Source organism: Rhinatrema bivittatum, chromosome 5, assembly GCF_901001135.1.
Source record: "Rhinatrema bivittatum chromosome 5, aRhiBiv1.1, whole genome shotgun sequence".
NCBI classification, from domain to species: Eukaryota; Metazoa; Chordata; class Amphibia; order Gymnophiona; family Rhinatrematidae; genus Rhinatrema; species Rhinatrema bivittatum.
In genome coordinates, this window is record NC_042619.1 from 371,041,286 (window position 1) to 371,066,168 (window position 24,883).

A 24,883-nucleotide genomic window follows, 5' to 3' on the forward strand; every position below is an offset into this window, starting at 1 on the left:
GAATCCGCATTCTCTCCTTCAAACCAAAACGCCAGACCAGGTAGATGGACAGGAAAGGTCCGGAGTACTGCTTTGGATTTAAACATTCAAACGTGAACTATGGTAGTAGATGAGCATGATAAATGGAAAACAATTGAAAAAAAGGTTAACTGTAATGTTTAGGACATTTGAACAGCATATTGTTGCCATGAAAAAAAAAATTCAACCTACTGTTTCATTCCATCTTAACGTGTTCATTGATCTCCATTTTGTAACTACACTAAATTCTGCAGAGCTCCGATTGGATGAAATGGGTTCTCTGCAGGGGCTAGCATGCTGAAAGACAGAGCTCTGCTGCTGGAAATGTTAAAATTAGAGTAAAGGAAAAGGAGATTGCTTTTTTGTTCTTGGTTCCTTATGTGATTTCTCTGAGACCTCTAATTGCAAGGTATAGAAAATGTTTTATTAAATATGGATCAAGGGCAAGTTACAGAAGAATCAAAAAGGCCACAACAATGGCCTAGTGATCCTCCTGATAACATATCCCTGAAAGATATATGGAAATTGATGTCAATCGTAAATAATAATGTCTCACAAATGAATATGTCCTTGACTACCATTGTGAATTCAAATAAAGCTAAGATAGAGGAACAAACAAAGGAGGTAGGTAGTTTAAAAGAAGATGTGGGAAAAATAACAACTAAGATTAAATTACTGGAAAATACTGAATCTGCCCATATTAGAGAGTCTATCTATCCATAGAGAGATGGAAAATTTAGAGAATATAATCAGATATAAAAACTTGTGGTTAATACATTTTCCTTTAACTAGACTTTTGTCACCCTGGGAAATGTTTAAGAAATATTTGAAAGAGATGCTACTCTATGAAGACAGAAATTCCTGTGGTGTCAAAAATCTTCTATATTTTTTTTTTTTTAAGTAAAACTGGAGAAAACGTTGAACGTGCAGAAACTTCAAGTGTTGGAGTTTCGACTTTTCTTGAAGAATCAATAGATATAATACATAAAAGGGCCACCTTATTTGTTTCTATGCAGTTAGAGGTAGACAAGGTGTTTAAGGATTTCCTAAAACATAAAGATTTGAACTTCTGTGGCCAGAGAATCTTAATGTTCCCGGATGTCTTGCAAGTTACGCAGGCAAAAAGGAGACATTTTCTTTCCCTGAAGGTAAAATTGCTTGCCCTTGGTGCAAGCTTTTTCCTGAAATATCACTGTATTATTTAGTAACCTATCGGGGAAAGAAATATAGTTTCTCTGACCCTTTACATTTGGAGACATTCATACTGGATAAAAATGTAGTAGGAAGAAGTAGTGATGATCAAATAGAAACCTAAATTCTCTCTCTCCTGATGACTTGATTGTTTTTGTCTTGATATTTGTTTTGACTCCCCCATGTTATGGATTTAGTAATGAAGATGAAAACTATTATGGTAATTGTTTATTTGGCAATGAGATTACATCTGTCTTAATTCTCGATTTTGTTTAAAGGTTTTTTGAATGAAAATTGAATAAAGATAAAATAAAAAGAAAAGGCTCTAAAAAGGAGTGGGACTGTTGTACTGTATCACAGAGATGTGTATTTTTCTCTGTTTAGTCTTTGGACCAATATAGTGAGCAGTTTTTGTTTTTTTTCAACAAGACATTTGCATCATTGGAGACATAGTTCAAAAAGCCAGTTACATTATGAGAAGTGGAGCCTCTAGAATTAAAGGGTGCTGAATCTTGCATCCACAATCTGCAGTCATTACAGGCCACCTATTAAGCTGGGCAGTGCAATAAAGGAATCTGGTCGAGAGCAAAAGGAAGAGATGAGAAGGAAGGGTGAGAAAAATGGAAACTACACACATTCATGCCCTAGGTATGTTTTTGTGTCTTCCTGCCAAAGCTAGCATCTCGAGTGTCTGCCACCGAGTCATGAATATACAGAGGTCTGTTACTGGAGCTACAGGGCAGGGTTTTCTCTTCCATGTTTCTGTTCTTTCTCTTTTTTAAAATCTGTCACCCTGTCCACATTAATTCTATCATACCATGCCATCTCCTTTCTACCAAAAATAAATTGGGGAAGCTTTTAGAGGAAAAATTACTAATTGTGTTGTACTTTGCCTGGAAAGAAAAAATACTGGTCCATGGACTTGCACCAATTGCCACATTTCAGGGTGGTCCTAGAAAATACAGCTGAAACCGATCCAATTTTGCAATGTAGCAACCAGAAGAAGACTGATCAGTAAAAATGATTATTTATCACAGTATGTATGTCCAACTCTGGCTGAGTTTTGCTCTATGCTTAGAGCTGCCTCAGGGGCTACTATAACAATAAAACATGTGTAGAACATTTAAAAACACATAAATATGAGATGACATCACAATAAGCATAAGTCCTCGAGTGCCACAAACAGGCCAGGTTTTCAGGATATCTACAATGAATATGCATGAGAAAAATTTGCATGCCCTGCTGCCATTGTATGCAAATCTCTCATGCATATTCATTGTGGATATCCTGAAAACCTGGCTTGTTTGTGGCACTCGAAGACTGGAGTTCGCCATCATTGCTCTAGGGTGTATACCATCTGGTCTGCGCAATTTGCTACTCTGCTGTTTGTCAATCTACCGTACTATATCTTCCAGGTTCACTGTGATTTGGTTCAGTTCATCTGAATCATCACCCTTGAAAACTGTTTCCAGAACAGGTATCTTCCCAATGTCCTCATTAGTAAACACTGAAGCAAAGAATTCATTTAGTCTTTCCACAATGCCTTATCTTCCCTAAGTGCCCCTTTAACCCCTCTATCATCTAGTGGTCCAGCCAACTTCCTTACAGGCTTTCTACTTCAGATATTTACAAAAGTTTTTGCCTCTACTGACTTCTTTTCAAATTCTCTCTTAGCCTGCCTTAACAATGTTTTACATTTTAATTTGCCAATGCATATTATTTTTCCTATTTTCTTTAGATGAACCTTTCTTCAAGTTTTTGAAAGAAATTATTTTGGCTAAATTGCCTCTTTCACTTCACCTTTTAACCATGCCAGCAATTGCTTGGCTTTCCTTCCACCTTTTTCAATGCATGGAATACGTATGTACTTGGCTTCTAAGATGGTACTTTTAAACAGTCCATGCCTGTTGTACACTCTTAATCTTTATAGCTGCATCTTTCACTTTTTTCTAAGTATTTTTTTTGTTATCAAAGTCTCCCTTTTGAAAGTTTAATGCTAGAGCTGTAGATTTACTTAATGTCCCACTTTCAGTAATTGTTAAATTTGATTGCACAATGATCACTGTTGCTCAGTGGTCCTGCCACTGTTACCTCTCATACCAAATCCTTCATTCCATTATGAATTAGATCTAAAATGGCTCCCCCTCTTGTTGGTTTCTGAACAGTTGCTCCTTGAAGCAGTCATTTATTCCATCCAGGAACTTGACCTCTCTAGCATGTCCTAGTGTTACAGTTATGCAGTCAATATTGAGGTAATTGAGATCTCCTCTTATTACTGTGCTGCCAATTTTGTTATCTTCTCTAATTTCTCATAGCATTTCATCATCATCCTGATTATTTTGGCCAGGTGGATGGTAGATTACCCCTATTGCTATACTCTTCCCATCACATATGAGATTTCTACCCATAAATATTCTACTGTGCATTTAGTGTCATGTTGTGCTCTGTCATCCCTAACATAAAGTGCCACCACCATATTAATCAACTGTATCATTACAATATAATTTGTACCCTGGTATAGCACTGTCTCATTGATTATCCTCCTTGGGTCTCTAAGTTCACTTAGAGAATAGCCACTGCCTTTAGCAATGGTTACATGGAATAGACTTAGTTTTTGGGTACTTGCCAGGTTCTTATGGCCTGGATTGGCCACTGTTGGAAACAGGATGCAGGGCTTGATGGACCCTTGGTCTGACCCAGTATGGCATTTTCTTATGTTCTTATGAGATACCAATTATGTCTATCCATTCAGTGCTATACGTTCTAACTCTCCCTTCTTTCTTCTTAGACTTCTGACATTAGTATACAGACATTTTAAACTATGTTTTTGTTTGTATTAACAATCTGCTTATCAGTTGGCAGGGATAACTTGGGATTTCTTTTTTTTTTTTTTTTTTTTTTTAACTCGAGTGGTTCTTTACTTATAGGCACATGGACTACTTTTGCTTTTAGTGGAATCTCTCTCTTTGGATGATATAACTCTCCTGTTTCACTAGTATCTTTTGAAGATACCTCCCTCTGAATAATTTGTTGCTGACTGTCGACTTTCCTCTTGTAATAGTTTAAGTTGCTCTATCTCTTTTCAAAGGTTAGCACCAGCAGCCTTGTTCCACCATGGTTAAGGTGGAGCCCATCCTTTGGTAAAGATTTCCCCTTTCTCAAAAGAGTGCCCAGTTCCTTACAAAACTCATTCTCTCTTCCTTGCATCATTGTCTCATCCACATTTTAAGATTCTGGAGCTCTGCCTTCCTCTGGGATCCTGTGCATAGAACAGGGAGAATTTCGGAGAATGTTACCTTGGAGGTTCTGGATTTTAACTTTCTACCTAAAATCCTAAATTTGTCTTCTAGAATCTGCCTCCCACACAGTCCTATGTCATTGGTGTGTACATGTACCATGATAGCCGGCTCCTCCCCAGCACTTTCTAAAATCCAATCTAGGTGACTCGTGAGGTCAGCCACCTTCGCACCAGGCAGGCAAGTTGCCAAGCAATCCTCATGTCCACCAGCCTCCCAGCTATCTATGTTGCTAATAATCGAATCACCAACTATGATGGCCTATCTAACCCTTCCCTCCTGGGCAGTAGCTCTGGGAGAGGGCAGTAGCTCTGGGAGCTCAACAGAGGCCTGGTTTGGCCTCTGTTGGAAACAGGATACTGGGCTTGATGGACCCTTGGTCTGAGCCAGTATGGCAAGTTCTTATGTTCTTGTCTATGCAAGAGGATAAGGCATCACCTGGAAAGCAGGTCCTTGCTACAAGATCACTTTCTGCTATATTAGGGTGATGCTTTCCTCCTCCAAGGCAGCTCCGGGGGCTGCTAGACTGGAATTGGGACCTGGCTATTATCAGAGCCAGTGCAAGGGTTATTAGGCGCCATAGGCGAACCTTGTGCCCCACCCCCCCCCCAGCCCCTGACTTCTACCTCATTTGCACCCGCCAAGTGTGTGCTTCTCTGGGCCATGAGCAGGTTGGGTGCTGCTTGCAACCCGCCGAATCTCTACTCCTCTTTGCTGCAAGCAGGATAGACTCCGCTCGCGGCCACCCATGGCTGCTCTTTAGTGCGCCCTGGGCGACCACCTAATGGGATGCACACCGGCCCTAGCTATTATGTCCCTGAAGTTTTCCTCTATATACCTCTGTCTGCCTCAGCTTCTCTGCCACTTTAACCTCCAGAGATTGGATTTATTCTCTGAGAGCCAGGAGCTCTTTGCACCGGACTGATAGTAATACTGCAGCACTCTATGCAAAAGACTGGAAGGCTTCCATCATGCAGCTAGACTGCTGCCTTCTTAGTTAAGTTTAGGTTGCTAAGGGAGTAGGTATGCGTAAATAAAGTCCTTTAAATTTATGTGGTATATGGTCTGGTAGTGACCCGCAAAGGGATAACTAAATTATTGATATGGGTTAGGGCAATCCTGTGTTTTAGATAAAACCCTGATTGATTTTTAATGTAAAAGGGCCTCATGCCTATAATTCAAAGAATAAGCTTAGAAGTGGGTGAAAGGGAAAGAGAGACTAGAATTGCCTACCTTATGCTTGCTTTTTATTCAGGGCTACCCACTAAAAAATATACCCCACTATTTCACCTCTCCCCCAAACTTTTAAGCCCTAAGACTTCCTAAAGCAATATGCATTGATCCTCTTCAAACACCAGCAAAATCTTTTTTTTTCCTCTCAATAAGAACATAAGAAAATGCCATACTGGGTCAGACCAAGGGTCCATCAAGCCCAGCATCCTGTTTCCAACAGTGGCCAATCCAGGCCTTAAGAACCTGGCAAGTACCCAAAAACTAAGTCTATTCCATGTAACCATTGCTAATGTGAGTGGCTATTCTCTAAGTGAACTTAATAGCAGGTAATGGACTTCTCCTCCAAGAACTTATCAAATCCTTTTTTAAACACAGCTATACTAACTGCACGAACCACATTCTCTGGCAACAAATTCCAGAGTTTAATTGTGCGTTGAGTAAAAAAGAACTTTCTCCGATTAGTTTTAAATGTGCCCCATGCTAACTTCATGGAGTGTCCCCTAGTCTTTCTACTATCCGAAAGAGTAAATAACCGATTCACATCTACCCGTTCTACACATCTACTGCTACAGGATTCAGGGTTATTGAGCTGCTCTTCTTCAAGCTACCCTTATTATTGCAAAGGATTTGAGGGACAAGGATATGGATTCTAATTGGTTCTGATGGACTTAAAGCTGGACATATATCCTCCAAATGATACAGTTGTTGAATGCCTTCATTAGCGTTGGCAATAAGATAAGCTCATAATATCATTTGGCATGGAAACAATTGAAGGGGGAGACTCAACGTAAGAGAACTTGTGTAGTGTTAGAAAATTTCTAAACAAAGAGGACATGTATGAGGATATATGAAAGGAAGGAGAAATATCTGAAGCTCTATGAATATGATTAAATAGTTTGGATAATAAAATTCCAGACTTGAATGTCCTAGAGGAAGAGGCAGGGGTTATGATAGAGATGGTCAAATACTGCAAAGATATAAATATTGCATAAGAAGCAACCCTTTTTCAATGGAAAGAAAGGTTTAAAATAATCATGATATGAGGTTCCAAGGTAGTAGACGCTGGTGTAACATCTGAAAGTCATTTTTCACAAAAAAAAATAGTAGCTGAATTAAAGCATCAGATAAACAAAATCCTTAGTTGCAAAGAAGTGAAGGGAAAGCCAGATATCAGTTGGGGTTTATGGCTTTGCAACAGGAAATAAATAGGCAGATTAGATGGGCCTTATAGTCTCTGTTAATAACTGTGCATGCCTGAGCTGACTGTTACTGACGTGCCAAATACAACTGGTTGTTTGCAGAGACAATTTTTTTCTTTCCCAGAAGACACAATGTGATGTTGATGAGTTTGGGCAGGGATGAAATGAAAAATATGAGATTCTGTTAAGAATTAGTGAGGTGTGTGTTCTTCTTTCTGCATAGACAATTGTGACAAATCAGCCACACAAGTGGATGAGATTTTACGATGCTAACACAAAGTGCTGTCTGAACTCAAAAAGACTTAGAAGTCTTTCTGAGCATGTGCAGGCATTCCTTCATAGCCAGCATGACAAGAATCTCTTCAGTTTTTCTTCGGCTGAAGCAGTAGAAAATTTGCTCTCTTTCTGGCTGTGCTTTTTTTTTTTTTTTTGCAATTTCTTAATTTTTAATTAAGTCTTCAATATTTCTTTTTCGGTAATTTTTCCAAGTTTCCTTACAGAAAAATTACAAAAAAAGAAATACTAAAGTCTTAAATAACATGACAAAAGACTTTCTTTTGTCATATTGGAGAAAAGTTCCAGGTCAATTAAAAAAAACAAAAAACCCCCCCAAACTTTTAAGCATTGTGCCAAATGTAAAAATGAACAGGCTGAAATTAAAAGGCATTTATCTGGACAACTTTTGTTATCCAGATAAATGCTGACTTTTGAATGTTGATGCTACTTATTTGGCTACAATGCCATTGATACATTGTTCAGGTCATTAGCAATAGCCATAGGATTCAGAAGACTTGCTTGACTAAAGGTATCAGGTTGAAGAGGAGATGTGCATAAATTGGCTGATGCACTATGCAAAGGAGAAAATCATTTTGTTGACAGGGTTTGATTAAAGATCATTGTTCCACCTTGCAGAATTTAACAGTTGCTACAGAAAATTCTTCACAAAAGAAATTTTTTTAGAAGATCGTGCTACTACTTCCACAGGAGATATTAGCCTTATCCTTTTAGGCAGCATCCTCAGCTTCAGCAGCAAGCACTGCAACAACAGATAAGAGACAGGACTCAGAAGAGATCTACATAGCAATCACTACAAAGGTCAGGCCCACAATTTTCACTATCAGAGTTATGGCCACTTTTTTTTTCCTTGCATACTCTTCTAATGGCGGAAAGACTGCAACATGTTCACATCCAACGGCCTTTCATTAATTCAGACCATTGAGTGCTAAAGAGTTCATGATGGTTATCACCTAACTGTTCAAAAAGTATTACCAGTTAATTCTCTACTTCCTCATCTAGTACCCCTAGATCAGAGTTAAATACTGAAAGAAGAAATTGAGTCCCTGTTAGCACTGAATCCGATATAACCAATTCCTCTCATAGAAAGAGGGAAAGAGTTCTATTTAAGATGTTTTCTAATCCCAAAGAAATCAGGAGGACTTCATCCCATTTTGGACTTCAAAGACTTGAGCACATTTCTAAAAGGGAAATATTCAAGATGAATTCTCTTGCTGCCATACCCCCGCACCTAGAGATCAGAGGTTGGCTTACAACCCTAGATCTGAAGGATGCTTATGTGCGTATGTCATTCATAAGAATCTCAAGAGGTACATGTGCTTTTTAATACACAAGCATCATCATCAGTATTGTATACTATTGTTTGGCCCATCAGCATTCTCCAAGAGCATTCAGAAAGTACTTGGCAGTAGTAGCTGCATATGTTGGAAAAATAATGAATTAGTCTTTCCATATCTAGACAACTGGCTAATATTGAGCAGATCCTCAAAGGAAGTGAGTCAAGCTACGTCTTACGCACTGGACACCCTCCACTTGTTGAGGTTCATAGTAAATTATCAGAAGTCCCATTTAACTCCATATCAATTGGGGCTTTAGATGGGATTTAAACTTGGCAAGATAAGAGAGCATGATGCACGAGTTCAGGAAGACTGTTCCAAGCAGCCAGGAAGAAAGCAAGGAGTCTGGCACTAACTGTATGGATATTGGCAGCCAAGTAGTTCAGTCAGTACCCTTCCCTGCAGAAATAAGGAAAGTGATTTTAGCAGCAAGAAAGCCTTCTACTTGATGTTCAAATAACTTTAAATGGAGAAGGGTTTCCCTGAAGAAGATCCTTTTAGCTGTTCTATTTCCATTTTACTGTATATTCTCAATCTCTCCATATCTGGATTGAACATTAACTCTGTTAGAATTCATTTCAGTGCTATCATAGGGTACCACTACCAATTAGAAGATCATCCAGTTTCTCACTATCCCAGAATGGATAATTCATCAAAGCTATTTACCTCTTTTGTCTAACAATTAAAATTCCTTCTGCTCAATGGGATCTTAACATTGTTTTTTCAAAAATATTGAATTCAGCATTTGAATCTTTAGCAGCTGTTGATCTCAAATTTTTCTCCTGGAAATGTATTCCTAATAGCAATTATCTCAACATGCTTACAGGCAGATACAATAAGAATCGCGGCGAGTGGGCACTCCATGTTAAGCACCCACTCTCCCGCCGCACGCCCAGCCACCTCTCCTGGGCGCGCAATTCTTTATTTAAATGAGGGGTCGTGCTAATAAGGAGGCGCTAGGGACAATAATGCATTCCTAGCGCCTCCTTTTTAGCGAAGAGGTGGCTGTCAGTGGGTCCTGACAACCTACGCTCAATTTTACCGTCCTTAGTTTCCGAACCCGCTGACAGCCATGGGTTAGGAAAACGGACTCCGGTAAAAAATTAAGCCTCCGTTTTTCTAACCTGCTGACCAGTGGACAGATTTTTTTTTTGTTTCCTCTGACTTAGTATTGCTAGGGTATTAAGTCAGAGGCATTAATTTCTGAGAGTATGTGTGGCTTGGCCGCACATTTTACTTTCAGTATCCCGGGCGACTAATAGGCTCATCAACATACATTTGCATTGATGAGCACTATTAGTTTTTGGGGGGTTGGCTGCGCATTTTCGACGAAAGGTAAACGGTGCAGTCAGCCGAGCACACCATACTGTATCGGCCTGATAGTGAGAAAGCTTCAAGCTTTAGAAATCTTTGCCTCCTATTCACAGATTTTTAAACAGTTGTGTTGAGAACTCACCCTGAGTTTTTACCAAAAGTTGTTTCTCGGTTTCATCTAAATCAGTCTACTATGCTTCCAAAGTTTTTTCTAAATCCTTATTCCAGCAAAGCCAAATAGTGACTTCACACCGTAGGTTGTAGAAGAGTTTTGTTTTATTTGGAAAGAACAAAGCTTTCAGGAAATCTTCTCAACTGTTTGTTTCCTATAATCTGGCTAAAGAGAGCTAACCACTAGGAAAACACTTTATCTACGTGCTCTGACTATATCTCCTATTTCCCTACCAAAGCAGGAATATAGCTTCCTGCCAAAGTAAATCTCAGGTATGGATGACGACAACTTCTGTAGCTGATCTTTGCTTTGCCTGAATTCAGGATATATGCAAAGTGGCTGCTTGGTCCTCAAACACACTTTAAACAATCACTGCTGCCTTGAAGAAGTCTCTTGCAAGAATAGTAGTTTCGGGCAAGCATTTCTAAGAAACTTACTTAACTAATGGTTTTAACTCTCCCTCCTTCCATTATTATTATTATTTTTTTTTTACTGGGTTGCAATTCCTCCTAGCAAAAAGTCAAATATTTCATTTCTCTGCTTGGAAATCCCCACTTTTGTGGCTGAATTTGTCCTGCTAGTCCATGGAGAAAGCTAAATTGCTTTCTCTATGGTATTGGACAATAAGACAAACCAGCCTCGCAATTCCACCCTCCCCCCCACTGAACTGAAATTTAATTTGGAAATGGACTGAGGAGACTTGCATGGCGGTAGCTGTGTAGGAATGCCTGCACATGCTCATAAAGACTTCTAGGTTTTTCTGATCTCTGAGAAAAATGGACAATGACATTGTCCACTTATTTGGCTGGTTTGTCATAGTGTACCCAGAGAACACCTGTTACAAGTAAGAAACATAGAAACATAGAAATGACGGCAGAAGAAGACCAAATGGCCCATCCAGTCTGCCCAGCAAGCTATACACTTTTTTTCCCCCTCTTACTTGTTACGCTTGGCTCTTAGTACCTTTTAGTTTTATTTCCCTTCCACCCCACCATTATGTAGAGAGCAGTGTTGGAACTGCATCTAATTGAAGTTAGGGGTAGTAACCGCCTCAATAAGCAAGCTACACTCATGCTTTTGTTTACTCGACTATGTAATTTAGTCCTTGTTGGTTGTTGTCTATATATATATATAGATACTCTTTTCTACATTGCCCCTGCCGTTGAAGCAGAGAGCTATGTTGGCTATGCATTGAAGGTGACGTAACAGACTTTCTCTCCTGCCATTGAAGCAGAGAGCTATGCTTTGAAAGTGAAGTAACAGACTTTCTCTCCTGCCATTGAAGCAGAGAGCTATGCTTTGAAAGTGAAGTAACAGACTTTCTCCCCTGCTGTTGAAGCAGAGAGCTATGCGTTGAAAGTGAAGTAACAGACTTTCTCCCCTAACTTCCTGTCTCCTACCACATTTATCCTGAGTTTCTCTTTATCCTTTCATTTTTGTCCTCCTATGCTGTCTTGCCACCAGTATTGTCTCCTAGAACTTAGGCTTGTCTTTCCATGTTGCTGCTTGTTCTTCAAGGTCCCCAACTACCTTAATATTGACCATGCCTTTCTTTCTCTGTCAGTCCCATTTATTTCTGTGCCAGTGTTTCCAACTCTCTCCTGGAGGTGTACCTAAACAGTCGGGTTTTCAGGATTGCCACAATGAATATGCATATGAGAGATTTGCATACCCTGGGTCTCCAATATCCTCCAATGAGGATATTCAGAAAACCTGAATGGCTAGGTGTGCCTCCAGGACAGGGTCGGGAAACACTGTTCTGTGTTAATGGCCTGGCTTCCTCAAGCCTTTTGTCCTTTGTCTGCTGTTTCCTTTCTTCAGTTCAGTTATGTGTGGATGATAGGTCTTCCATCCAGTATACATTTCACATACATGATAAAACATCAGATGAAGTTGATGAATTTGTATATCTGAGGAAATATGGTTACAATGTGCCTTTTCTGTATAAACTGCGTAGAGTCCTGTGCTGAAGTAGTTCTAGGAAGATGATTATTTTGTGTGTGTGTGTGTGTAGTTAGGGTTTTAATATGCACTGCTGTTCAGTTATTAGTCCCTCTAAGTTTCAGTACCCAGTAGGACTTGTCATCTGCAAATTTAAGTAGTGAGCAAGGTATCTTCATTATTGATAAATAATTAATTCCTGCATAGTACATGTTTTCATTTAACAGGAGATTTAACTCTATTTCTCTCTTTAGCATCAGAACTCATGGAAGAGAACTTTACAACAGAAGACATTCCTGAATCACCTATAATAGAAAAAGAAGAGATAACTATTTCAGTGGAACAGACAGGTTAGTATTTCTGAGTTATTGGTTCAATTTAACTTAAAAACTGAGTTCACTGCCTTCTAATTCAAATTTTCCACAAGCTGGAGGATAACACTAATATAATACAAGATGGTTGACCCAGAACTAAAGAAGCCTACTTTCCAGATGTTTGCTCATCAATCCCATAAGCCGCCTTTTCCTTCAGAAAGTAACCTAAAAAGTGAAAAACTACTGAGTAATATTTTCAACAATTTTATTTTGAAATAAATTCAGTTCTTATGATAATTAGCTACTGAGAAAAGACTAGTGGGTTTTCTCCCCATTACTGTTCTCTTTGTCACAAATGGATTATCTGTTCATTGCTTTTAAAGTGGGTTCCAGTTGGTGATCTGAAACATGATGAATAGAGGAGACTGTGAAATTGCCAACTATTTTCTTGACTTCAGTCTCCTCTAAAGGGGTATTTTGCATGGCTTTTGTTCTGAAGAAGCTGTATGCACCAGGAACAGCACCCCTACATGGCTGGCAGTGATGTCCCAACATGGCCTTAGAAGTGATTGTAGTTGATTGGTCAGGTGCTCTTTGATAATTTTTATTTGTTTTTTATGTTTTTAGTTTTGTTGTTTTATATGGAATGTTATGTTTTGCTATTTTATGAATGTTTTAACTGTAGGCCACCTAGAGCTGTGTGTAAGCGGCATATAAATATGTGGAAATAAAGAACATCCCTCCGTGGCTGGCTGGGGTGTCCTAACAGTGGGGATTTAGATTGGTCTAAGGAACACCGCTTCTGTACCAGGAAGCTCCATGCACTGGAAAGAATGCCCCTCCATCCTGGCACCAGTGTGCCATAAGAGGGTATTGTGTACTGCTTTGGTCCCAAAGAATCTCTGTGCACTAGGAAAAGCACCCCCCATGACTGGCAGGAGTGCCCCTACATAGTGTCTCTGATCTGAGGTATTGTGCACCACTACTGTCCCAGAGAAGCTCTGTGCACAAGGAAAATTTCCCCTCCATGGCCAGCAGGGTGTCCCAACAGCAGCATCCCAGTTTGGGTTAATGTGTTTTTCTGTCCATGCACTGGGAAGAGTGTCTTTCCATCACTGTCAGGTGTGTCCAAACAGTGGGGGCTCAGACCTTGCTAAAAAGCACTGCTTCTGTCCTGGAGAAGCTCTCTGCATTGGAAGGCATGTCCTACCAATGCCTGCAGGGAGTGTCCTGACAGTGGCATCGCAGACTAGGGTATTGTGCACTACTTCAATCCCAGTGAAGCTCTGTGCACCAGGAAGAGTACCCCTCCATGACTGGCATGGATGTGTCCCTAATTGTGTCCCTTGTCTGGGGTATTGTGCTCACTGTTTCTGTCCCAAAGAAGCTCCATGTACTGAGAAGAACACCTCTTTATGGATGGCAGAGGAGTCCCTACATCTGTTCCCTGGTCCAAGGTAATGTGCTCTGCTTCTGTCCCGAAGAAACTGTTTACTGAGAACAGTGCCCCTTCATCGCCAGCTGGGTTTACCATATTTTGTGTCTGCAGTCCAAGATACTGTGCACCATTTCTGTCCTGAATAAGCTTGTGCATCAAGAAGAGCACCCTTCCATGACTGGCATGGGTGTCCCAACAGCAGGAGGTCAGACTAGGGTAAGGTACATTGCTTCTGTTCCAAAGAAGCTCCATGCACCGTGAAGAGCGCTTACACCATGGCTGGCAGGAGTGTTGTAATAGTAGTGTCCCATACTGGGGTATTGTGCACTACTTCGGTACTGAATAAATTCCATGTACCGAGAAGAGTGCCCTTCCATGGCCGGCAGAGATGACCTTACATCTGTACCCATGTCCAGGGTACTGTGCTCCATTTCTGTCTGTGGTCCTGGGTAATGTGCTCTGCTGCTAGACCTGAAGAAGCTCTGTGTACTAAGAAAAGCACTCATACATGATCAGCAGAGGGTGTCCCAACAGCGGTGGCTCAGACTGGGGTATTGTGCATGGATTTTGTTCCAAAGGAGCTCTATGCACCAGGATCAGCATCCCTACATGGCCGGCAGTAGTGTCCCAACAGTGTGACCCTAGACCAGAGAAATGTACTGTGCTTCTGCTCCTAAGAAGTTCCATATACCGGGAAAAGCACTTCTTCATGTCCAGCAGTGGTGACCCAACAGGATGAGCTTTGACTCTGGAGGGACATGCCATGGACTTCCATGAACTCAGGCCATACCAGGAAATTCCACTCCTTCATGCCCAGACATAGCTCATTCTGCCTGGATTAAATTTTCTGATTGCTCCCAATGAGCTCTTCCAAAATGCTGCCAGTAATCTTTGCAAATCTTCCTGCCGAGTAGTACTGAGAAATTGGGACTATAATCTCCAGGGGCAAATACAGAAATTTATACCAGGCTCTTGGAACTGCAAGTTGTGTAAGAGAATCAACTCTGACTTCATTCAGTCTTCCATCCAATATCTCCGGCCATCTTTCTCATGATGTGTTTAAAAAATGTTCTGAATAAGGTCTGAGAGAGCTAGAGTTTGCTGCCCAGCAAATCTGATGGCCTTTACCCACCCAATTACCTCTGCAACCAGGAACTCCACATTTTCTGCCCAGGCAGGAATTGAGGGTCAGTTGACACTTTTAGCTGGTTAGCTCCTTCGCTTCTCGGAAGTGGGTTGGACCTCTTTGGCAGGACATAAGTCCAATTCCCAGTAGGCCAGCAGCATGGGGCTGGCAGCCCCTATTGTGGGAGAGCCTTGGTTTCTGCCAACCAAATCTAGTGTCCTTAGACCAAGCAAGTACTCCATGGAGCTTCCCTGAGTGGACTGAGAGAATCCACTTATTCTGCCCAGACTGGAATGAGGGTCAAGGTGTATACTTTCAGCTGGTTATACCCTTGGCTTCTTTGGAAGTGGGGTGGATCTCTTTGGAGAGCCATAAATTCGGTTCCAAATGGGCTAGCTACATGGGTCTGGTGGCCTCTGGTTCAAGAAAGTCTGGGCTCTTTGCCCCCCCCCCCCGCCCCCCAAGTCTGGTGGTCCTGGGCCAAGCATGTGTCTTGTGGGGTTTCTTTGAGTGGACCGAGAGAATCCACTTTTTTTGCCTCCTAGCTCAGCACTGTTTCTTTGTGTGGTGGTACTTTTGTAAATGTTACATTGCCAGTTGATGGCAACCAGCTTGGAGAGTACAACTGGGGGTCCTTGGCACCCAATTGATCTAAGCTGGAGCTTTTGTTTTTCTTATCTGAAGCCTATAGATCATATGATGTTCTAAAATGACAACACATCCCTACTATCCAGCTAATAATTGTTAATGGACCTGTCCTCCAGAAATGTCCAAAGCTTGTTTTGAACTTAGCAATATTAGTTTTGATCAGATTCTCTGGCAATAAACTGCATAGCTTAACTATGAACTGACTGAAAACTACTTTCAAATGTTTTAAATCTGCTAATTAGTTTCAGGAATGTCCCCTAGACCTAGTACTATTTAAAATGTAAGTAATTGTTCCTATTAACTTGTTCCACACCACACACATTTATAAACCTGTCAGTTGTCTCTTCTCCAAATTGAAGAACCCTAACCTGTTTAGCCTTTTTTTCATAAGAGAACTCTCAGATCCCCTCTTTATCATTTTTGTTGATCGTCTGTACTTTTTCTAGTTCTGCTATATCTTTTCGATATGGGCAACCAGAACTGAACACCATACTGAAGATGCAATTGCACAGAGGCATTATGGGATTCTCTTTTTCCTTTCTGAATAATTTCTAAAATTCTATTTGCCTTTTTTGGCTACTGCTGCACAGCGAGCTGAGGATTTCAATATATTGTTCAATGACTCAGATTCTTTTCCTCAGTGGTGAACACCTAACTGTGTACATATAGTTAGGATTATTTTTCCTTATGTGTATCACTTTGCACTTGTTTACACTAAATTTGAACGGTTGGTACCATGTGCGAAGCCAGAATTTGGAAATATAAGTCCTTAGTCAATCCAGAACACCATTTTTTTTTAACTTTATTTTTAAAAAACAGCATTATCCCAGGACAAGCAGGATGCTAGTCCTCACAAATGGGTGACGTCACCGGAGCCCGAACGCGGGGAAACTTCTGTCAAAGTTTCTATAAACTTTTGACTGGCTGCCTGAGGCTACTGAGCATGCCCGGCATGCCATGATATTCCCTGCCACATGGGTCTCACTCCAGTCTTCATTTTTCCGCATGCCCATTAGCACCGCGGTTGTCGGAGCCCCGTGAGTCTCCTCACAAATTTCACTAAAAAAGTTAATTAAAACTTCAAAGTTTTTTCCCACATCGGGTCTCATTCCTGTTTGAAACCGGACGGTGACAAACACATTTCTCAGACTTCTCGTTAATTTGGTAAATGTTTCTCAGACTTCTCATCGACGGCTGTCGGTTTTTTCAACATGGTCTCCGGGTTCAAGAAATGCTCTTGTAACCGGACCATGTCCGTTACAGGTCCGCATTCCCAATGTGTGATCTGCCTAGGAGAGAAACATGACATTTCTTCATGCTCTCAGTGCCAATAAATGACCCCAAAGGGTCGAAAACTCAGACGGGAGAAGATGGCTCAAGTTTTTCAACTACAACTATTACCATCGCCATTGACTTCGACCAAGTCTTCACCTACAGAGGTAACTAAAAAATTCCTACTTAAGAAGAAACATGTCGAGGGTTCTGGGGATGCGACTTCACCGACACCGTCCTCTGCGTCGATCAGGTCAGTGTCAGAATCTAAACAAAAACATAAGCACAGGCACCGTCGACCATCGATGGAACCGTTGGCGAAATGGCCTAAAGTCGTCAAAACTCCAACCTCTGTACCTTCGTTACCCTCGACGTCAACATCGCCTTCACCGATGACGACTACACCGGATTTCACATCACTTGTCCAAAAATTAGTATTAGACGCATTACAAAAGCAACTTCCGGCGCCATCGCCGATGCCGGTGGACACACTGATGCCGGCGGGACTGCCGACGTCGTCGATGCTGGCAGGACCGCAGATGCCAGCGGGACCGCAGATGCCATCTCTCGGTACTATATCATCTATACTACCGATAATACAACCATTATCGATGCCTGTCACTTCTTCGATGCCTCCATCGACGTCAGTCACTTCTAGGATACCAATCTCAGATTTCCTAGCGTGTAGCAGATGGACTCAGAACAAATGGGTATAGTGTGCTCGTGCTAGCATTGGAGACGGATCTGACGTCAACACGTAGTACATATACCCCTGCAGGAAGTGCAGAAGCTCAGTAATTTCCGTCTCCAAAGCAGTTTGGAGCTACCTCACGCTCGCTGAGCGTTTTTCCAAATTCATAGAAGAATCCTACCTGAAGACGAGCCCCGCACTCCTGCGGTGATACCCTCTGGTCCCTCCCCCAGTTGAGTTTCCCGAGGTGATTTCCCTGGTCCCTTGGAGATAAGAGCCTCGGTCCGGTGGCCGAATCGCGGCGGGGACCTAGCCCCGAGTGAGAAGGGCTCTGGCACGGCATAGAGGCAGCCTCTGTCCCGATCCGTTCGCGGTGAGGACTTGGCCCCTGAGCGAGACGAGTTCGGGCGCGGCTTAGAGGCAGCGGGTGCACTTCCTCGAGCGCAGCGGTGACGGTAATCACCCTCTCCCCCCGCAGCTGGAGACCGCCCGGGTCGCAGCCGGGAAGCGCCGAAGATCAGGTAAGGCGTACATCTTTACTTTGCTGGTCTCCAAAGAGCGAGGATTAGCGGGGTCTGCCTACATGGAAGCCCGCCATTTTGCCTGCCTGCTCACCGTCGCCATCTGCCCTGGTTCGCCGCCTCGATCTAGCGTTCAGATCAGACTAAGTGCACAGGCAACGGGCGCGTATGTTAGGCGCCCGAAAGTAATTGGGCACATATTATATTATTTGGGCGCACGTTGATGGGCACACATCTTTCACGCATATTACAAGGCGCATGCTTTCGGCTGGGAGCGCACCGGCGCATAGAGATAACAGACGCGATGGAGCGTATGAGAGCCCATGCGTCCACAGAGCCGGCACCTCCAGAATCAGGCATAAGAGCTCTAGGCCTCTGCTCAGCATGCCACCTCAGAGCCACACAGAGCGAGGAAGCAGACTCCCTATGTGCCCAATGTGAGGAGGCCCTGGGAGTTCCAGGCCAGGGCTGGTCCCAGCCCAGATTAATGGCCAGTTCCTCAGGGAACACCCCGAACCTAGCAGGCCGAGGTGAGCAGCCGGGGAACCCTAGAGGCCTGATGCCCCTAAGGCTAGAACCTGCTTCGCTCTCCTGGGTGTAATTATTCAAGGGGATTCACGCCTTTGTCAAGATGCAGTCTGATCCCCAAACGGACCCATACGTACCGGATGACCCTGCCCCTGGACTCTCAAGACCTAGGCATAGCCACCCGGAAGCCCCACTTATGGGGATTCAGATTGCTCTGAGGAAGAAGGCGAGCTCCCCGAGCAGGGAGAACTTCCCTTGGGGATAGAGCCGTATCGAACCATGAGACGCTTCTTTCTTAAGGAGGATCTCCCAGACCTGGTCTCTCAATGCCTGTCGGAGCTGGCTATCCCGGGCCAAGGCACCCCAGGGGAACCTAGAATGAACCCCCTGCTAGAGGGCCTTCGTCAAACGGCTCACCATTTTCCCCTCCTACAAGCAGCACAGCAGCTAATCGATCTGGAGTGGAATGCGCCGGAGGCCTCATTCAAAGGGGTTGGGCCTTGTCTAGCATGTACCCCCTGGACCCGGCAACCAAAGAGCTGCTGGCATGCCCCAAGGTAGACGCCATAGTTTGCGCAATTGTGAAGCACACCACCATTCTAGTGGAGGGAGGGGCGGCCCTCAAGGATGCACATGACCGGCGCCTAGACGCCATTCTGAAACAAGCCTTTGAGGTGGCAGCCATGTCCCTACGAATTGCGACCTGCTGCACCGTGGTGACGCGTTCCTGTTTATCACAAGCCAGGAACAACACCCCGGGAGAAGAAATGGAATCGGCTCTCTCGTTCCTCACTGACGCTGCCTCCGACCTAATCCGTACGGCAGCCAAGGGAGTGTCATCCTCAGTGGCAGCCAGGACACAGCTCTGGCTACGAAATTGGTCGGCCGATTCCTCCTCCAAGACGCGCCTTACAAGAATGCCCTTTAAGGGATCCCTCCTGTTCGGCAGCGACCTCAAGAAACTGGCTAACAAATGGGGCGCCTCTCCATTACCCCGTCTACCAGAAGACAAGTCAAGGAGGAACCAGCACCCTTTTCCTAGGCCATCCAGAGGTAGAAGCTCTCAACTCTTCAACCCCTACAGGACTAGCTACCAAGCACCTCGTTCTCAGACCAAGAACCAGTCCTTCGGACCAGGCACAACAAGAGGGGAACCGGCTTGGGTTCAGGTCCCGGCCGCACCCCACAATGAGAATCAGCCGACCCATCTGGGGGAAGAAGCCAGAGGGGGCAGGCTAACCCTATTCTACCGCAGATGGGTCGAGATTACTTTGGACCAGTGGGTCCTCGCCATCATCCGAGAAGGGTATTACCTGGACTTCCTTCGTCTCCCTCCGGACAAGTTTGTGGAATCTCCTTGTCCACCCCTCAAGAGGGCAGCACTGGAAGCTACCTTGTGGAGGCTCCTATCCCTAAAAGCCATAATCCCAGTGCCTGCATGGGAGATAAATTCTGGGCATTACTCCATTTATTTCATCGTACCCAAGAAGGGGGGCACCTTCAGACCCGTCCTGGACCTCAAGTCAGTCAACCGGCACTTACGGGTCCCAGGATTTCGCATGGAAACTCTGCAGTCAGTCCGAAGTGCAATACAGCCAGGGGAGTATCTCACATCCCTGGATCTGTCAGAGGCTTACTTGCATATCCCAATCCATCGGGATCACCAGCGCTACTTATGCTTCAAAGTCCTGAAACAACACTTTCAGTTCCGGGCTTTACTCTTCGGGTTAGCCACCGCACCGCGGACCTTTACCAAGGTAATAGTAGTGGTGGCGGCGTCACTCAGGAAGGAATGAATTCTCGTCCATCCCTACCTAGATGATTGGCTGATCAGGGCAAAGTCGCCGGAGGAGAGCCACCGGGCAACCAACAGAGTTATATCTCTTCTGGAAAGCCTAGGATGGGTAGTCAACACAAAGAAGAGTTCCCTACAGCCTTCGCAGTCGCTGGAATACCTAGGAGTCCGATTCGACACCCAGGGAGACAAAGTCAGCCTGACCTCCAAGAGGAGATCAAAACTCCGGAATTGTTTACAGACTCTGCTGAGCACCACCCGGCCCACAGCTTGGGATTACCTACAGGTCCTTGGCCTAATGGCGTCCACTCTGGAAGTGGTACCATGGGCATGGGCTCATATGAGACCGTTACAACGCGCCCTCCTATCTCGGTGGAGCCCACGATTACAGAACTACACCGTGCATCTACCTCTACCGGCCAGAGTACGGAATCAGTTACGGTGGTGGCTGCAGCCCGGCCACACGAGCCGGGGGTCAAAAATGTCCTCCCCAACCTGGACCCTACTCACTACAGATGCCAGCCTGAGTGGCTGGGGAGCACACTGCGAAGAGCTCACCGCCCAAGGGCGGTGAAACAGAGAAGAGTCAGGGTGGAACATCAACCGACTAGAGGCACGGGCAGTCAGGTTAGCCTGCCTGCGATTTTCCCACAGACTTCGAAGCAGAGCAGTCAGTGATGTCGGACAATGCCACCACGGTGGCATACATCAACCGACAGGGCGGAACCAGAAGTCGACAGGTATCCTTAGAAATAGCCCCCCTGATGGCTTGGGCGGAAGCAAATCTCCAGGACATCTCCGCCGTCCACATCGCTGGGAAGGACAACACCACGGCAGACTTCCTCAGCAGAGAAAGCCTAAACTCGGGGGAATGGCAGCTGTCATCCATGGCCTTCCAGATGATTGTGGATCAGTGGGAGACTCCGGGCATGGACCTACTAGTGGACAGGTCCAACGCTCAACTACCCCAGATACTTCAGTCGCAGGCGAGATCCTCTATCCCACGGGATCGACGCCCTGGTACAGCCATGGCCTCAGGGGATCCTGCTATATGCCTTTCCCCCATGGCCCCTGCTGGGCGCCATTATACACAAGATTCAGTGGCACAGAGGCCTAGTTCTTCTGGTGGCCCCGGACTGGCCAAGAAGACTCTGGTACGCAGACATGAGAAGACTACTGGCAGGGGATCTTCTACCCCTGCCCCCTCACAGGGACTTGCTGCGACAAGATCCCATTCTCCACGAGGATCCAGCTCATTTCTCTCTTACAGTCTGGCCATTGAGAGGGCTCGACTGAAGAAAAGGGGATACACGGGGTCGGTAATAGACGCACTCCTCCGAGCACGCAAGTTCTCCACATCACTAACTTATATAAGGATCTGGAGAGTATTTGAAGCCTGGTGCGAAACTCGCAGCACCAATCCACATGCCGCTAAAATCCCCATCATTCTGGATTTCCTGCAAGATGGACTTCAGAAGGGTCTGTCACTCAATTCAATCAAGGTTCAGGTGGCAGCGCTATCCTGCTACGGCCCCAGGAGTGACGGCAATAGCATTGCCACACACCCAGACGTTTCACGTTTCCTGAAAGGAGTCAAACACATTCGCCTGCCACTGAAGTGGCCAGTGCCCCTGTGGAACCTCAATCTAGTCTTGGAATTCCTAGCGGGACCCGCCTTCAGACCCCTCCGAGGCCTGTCCCTCCGTTTGTTAACCTTGGAGATGGTGTTCTTGCTGGCCGTATGCTCAGCACGCCGCATCTCCGAGCTACAAGCGCTGTCCTGCCGCGATCCGTTTTTCAGAATCACTCCAGGGGCTATCCAACTTCGCACAGTTCCCTCCTTCTTACCCAAAGTAGTCTCACACTTCCACCTCAACCAAACCATATCCTTGCCAACCACGGAAGGTTTGAAGAAGTCAGAAGGTCGAAGACTGCGCCATCTCGACATCGGCAGGTTGCTGTCCAGATACCTGGAAATGTCGGAAGCAGTACGAAAGACGGACCACCTGTTCGTCCTTCACAGTGGGAAGAAGCAAGGAGAAGCGGCCTCACGGCGACTATTGCTCGCTGGATCAAGGAAGTTATCAAGGCGGCCTACGTAGAAGCGGGAAAACCACCACCTCTATGGGTCAAGGTTCGCTCTACCAGGGCCCAGGCGGCCTGGGCAGAAACTAGGATGCTGTCGCCTGCAGAGATATGTAAGGCGGCAACGTGGTCCTCCCTCCATACCTTCTCCAGATTCTACCGTCTGGACATCCAGGCTAGGGAGGACACAGCATTCGCGAGGGCGATCCTTAACGGACCTCGGGCAGCCTCCCACCCAGTCCGGGAATAGCTTTTGTACATCCCATTTGTAATGAGTCCATCTGCTACACGCTAGGAAATGTAGAGATTACTTACCTGATAATCTCGTTTTCCTTAGTGTATGCAGATGGACTCAGCATCCCGCCCAGCTGCTGGTATACATAGGGATTCACCGGGTCACGGTAAGCCATGTTTTCTTATATAGGGCATCCACCCTGCCGGGTGTCGACGCCTTCCGGTTGAGAACACTGGTGGTCTCCAGCTACTATCAATCGGTCCGGGTTATCATGTTCATTGAATCGATCGGTCAGTCACACATATATCCATAAAAGCTTTTGCAAGGAAGATTACTGAGTTGCTGCACTTCCTGCGGGGGTATATGTACCCGTGCTGACGTCAGATCCATCTCCAACTGCTAGCACGAGCACACTATACCCCATTTGTAATGAGTCCATCTGCATACACTAAGGAAAACGAGATTATCAGGTAAGTAATCTCTACATTAATTTGTATCCAAACTTAATTCAAGTTTTTCAATAGTATGTCCACAATGGCTTTTGAAGAGAATACTGAATGGCTGAGGTCATTGCAAGGGTATATCTAAGGTGACATCAGCTTTGAAACCTGACTCAGTCTCCATCTGCTAGCAGGGGAGCACATAACTCATTGGCCCTGAGTTCATCTGTCTACACTAAGAAAAACAAAATTATCAGGTAAGTAATTTCTTCATTTTGTCTTCGCCACCAACTCCAGAAGGGCATTCCAGGCATTCACCCTCTCCGTGAAGAAATGTTTCTGACATTTATTCTGAGTCTTGATCCCCTCTATCTACTGATTTCTTTCCAACGGAAAAGATTTTTCGTTGATTGTGCATCATTAAAACCTTTCAGCTATCTGAAGGTCTGTATCATGTCTCTCTTGTACCTCCTCTCCTCCAGGGTATACATATTTAGGTCCTTCAACCTCTCCTCTTAAGTCATTTAATGGAGACCACCCTCCATTTTAGTCTCTTCTCTGGACCGTCTCCATCCTGTCTCTGTCCCTTTTGAGATACGATCTCCAGAACTAAACACAGTACTCCAGGTGAGACCTCAACAAGGACCTGCACAAGGGGGTTATCACCTCCTTTTTCTTACTTGTTGTTCCTCTCTCAATGCAGCCCAGCATTCTTCTGAATTTTGCTATCAACTTGTCACATTGCTTCGCCATCTTCAGATTGCTAGACACTATCACCCTAAGATCCTCTCTTTCTCCGTGCACAATAGCCCTTCACCCCCCATGACATACTGCTCTTTTGGATTTCCACACCCCAGACTTTGCACTTCTTGGCATTGAATCCCAGCTGCCATATCTTTGACCACCATTCAAGCTTCCTTAACTCACATCTCATTCTTTCTACTCCTTCCAGCTTGTCCATTCTGTTGCAGCTCTTAATATCTTCTGCAAATAAACAAATGTTACCTTCTATCCCTTCCTCAATGTTGCTCACAAAGATATTGAACAGAACTGGTCCCAACACTGATCTCTGTGGCACTCCACTTAACACCGTTTTCTCTTCAGAGTAGGTTCCATTTACCATCACACACTATCTTCTCTCCATCAACCAGTTTGTAATCCAAGCCATCACCTTGGCGCTCACTTCCAAGCTTCTCATTTTATTCATGAGTCTTCTGTGTGGGGGACCATATCAAAAGCTTTAAAATCCAAGTAAATCACATCAAGCACTCTTCTCTGATCCAATTCTCTAGTCACCCAATCAAAAAAATCAATCAGATTCATCTGACAGGACCTTCTCCTGGTGAATCCATGCTGCCTTGGATCGAGCAACCCACTGGATTGTAGACAGTTCACTATCCTTTCATTCAGCAGAGGTGAGACTAATTGGCCTGTAGTTTCCAGCCTCCTCTTTGCTCCCACTCTTGTGAAGCGGGGCCACTACAGCTCTTCTCCAATCACTCGGCACCATTTCCGTTTCCAGGGATCTATTAAACAGGTCATGTAGCGGACCTGCCAGCACATCTCCGAGCTCCCTCAGTATCCTGGGATGAACCTAATCAGGCCCCATGGCTTTGTCCACTTTCAGTTTTCCTAGCTCTTCCCATGCATTCTCTTCTGTAAATGGAGTTTCGTCTACTCCACCCTTATCCACAGCCTTGTTAACTAGTGACTGTCCTTCTCAAGGATCTTCTTTAGTGAACACCGAACTGAAGTATTTGTTTAATATTTCCGCCATTTCTTCGTCTTTCTCCAC

At 44.4% G+C, this 24,883-nt stretch overlaps 1 protein-coding gene across 1 annotated transcript in view; it reads left to right on the forward strand.

Moving 5' to 3' along the window:
* Positions 1 to 24,883, forward strand: part of EIF5B (eukaryotic translation initiation factor 5B) — a 346,296-nt gene that overhangs the window by 116,893 nt on the left and 204,520 nt on the right. Inside the window, exon 8 of the mRNA XM_029604785.1 lies at positions 12,250 to 12,345. Coding sequence (XP_029460645.1) covers positions 12,250 to 12,345 — 96 coding nt within the window. The remainder of the gene's footprint in view (positions 1 to 12,249; positions 12,346 to 24,883) is intronic.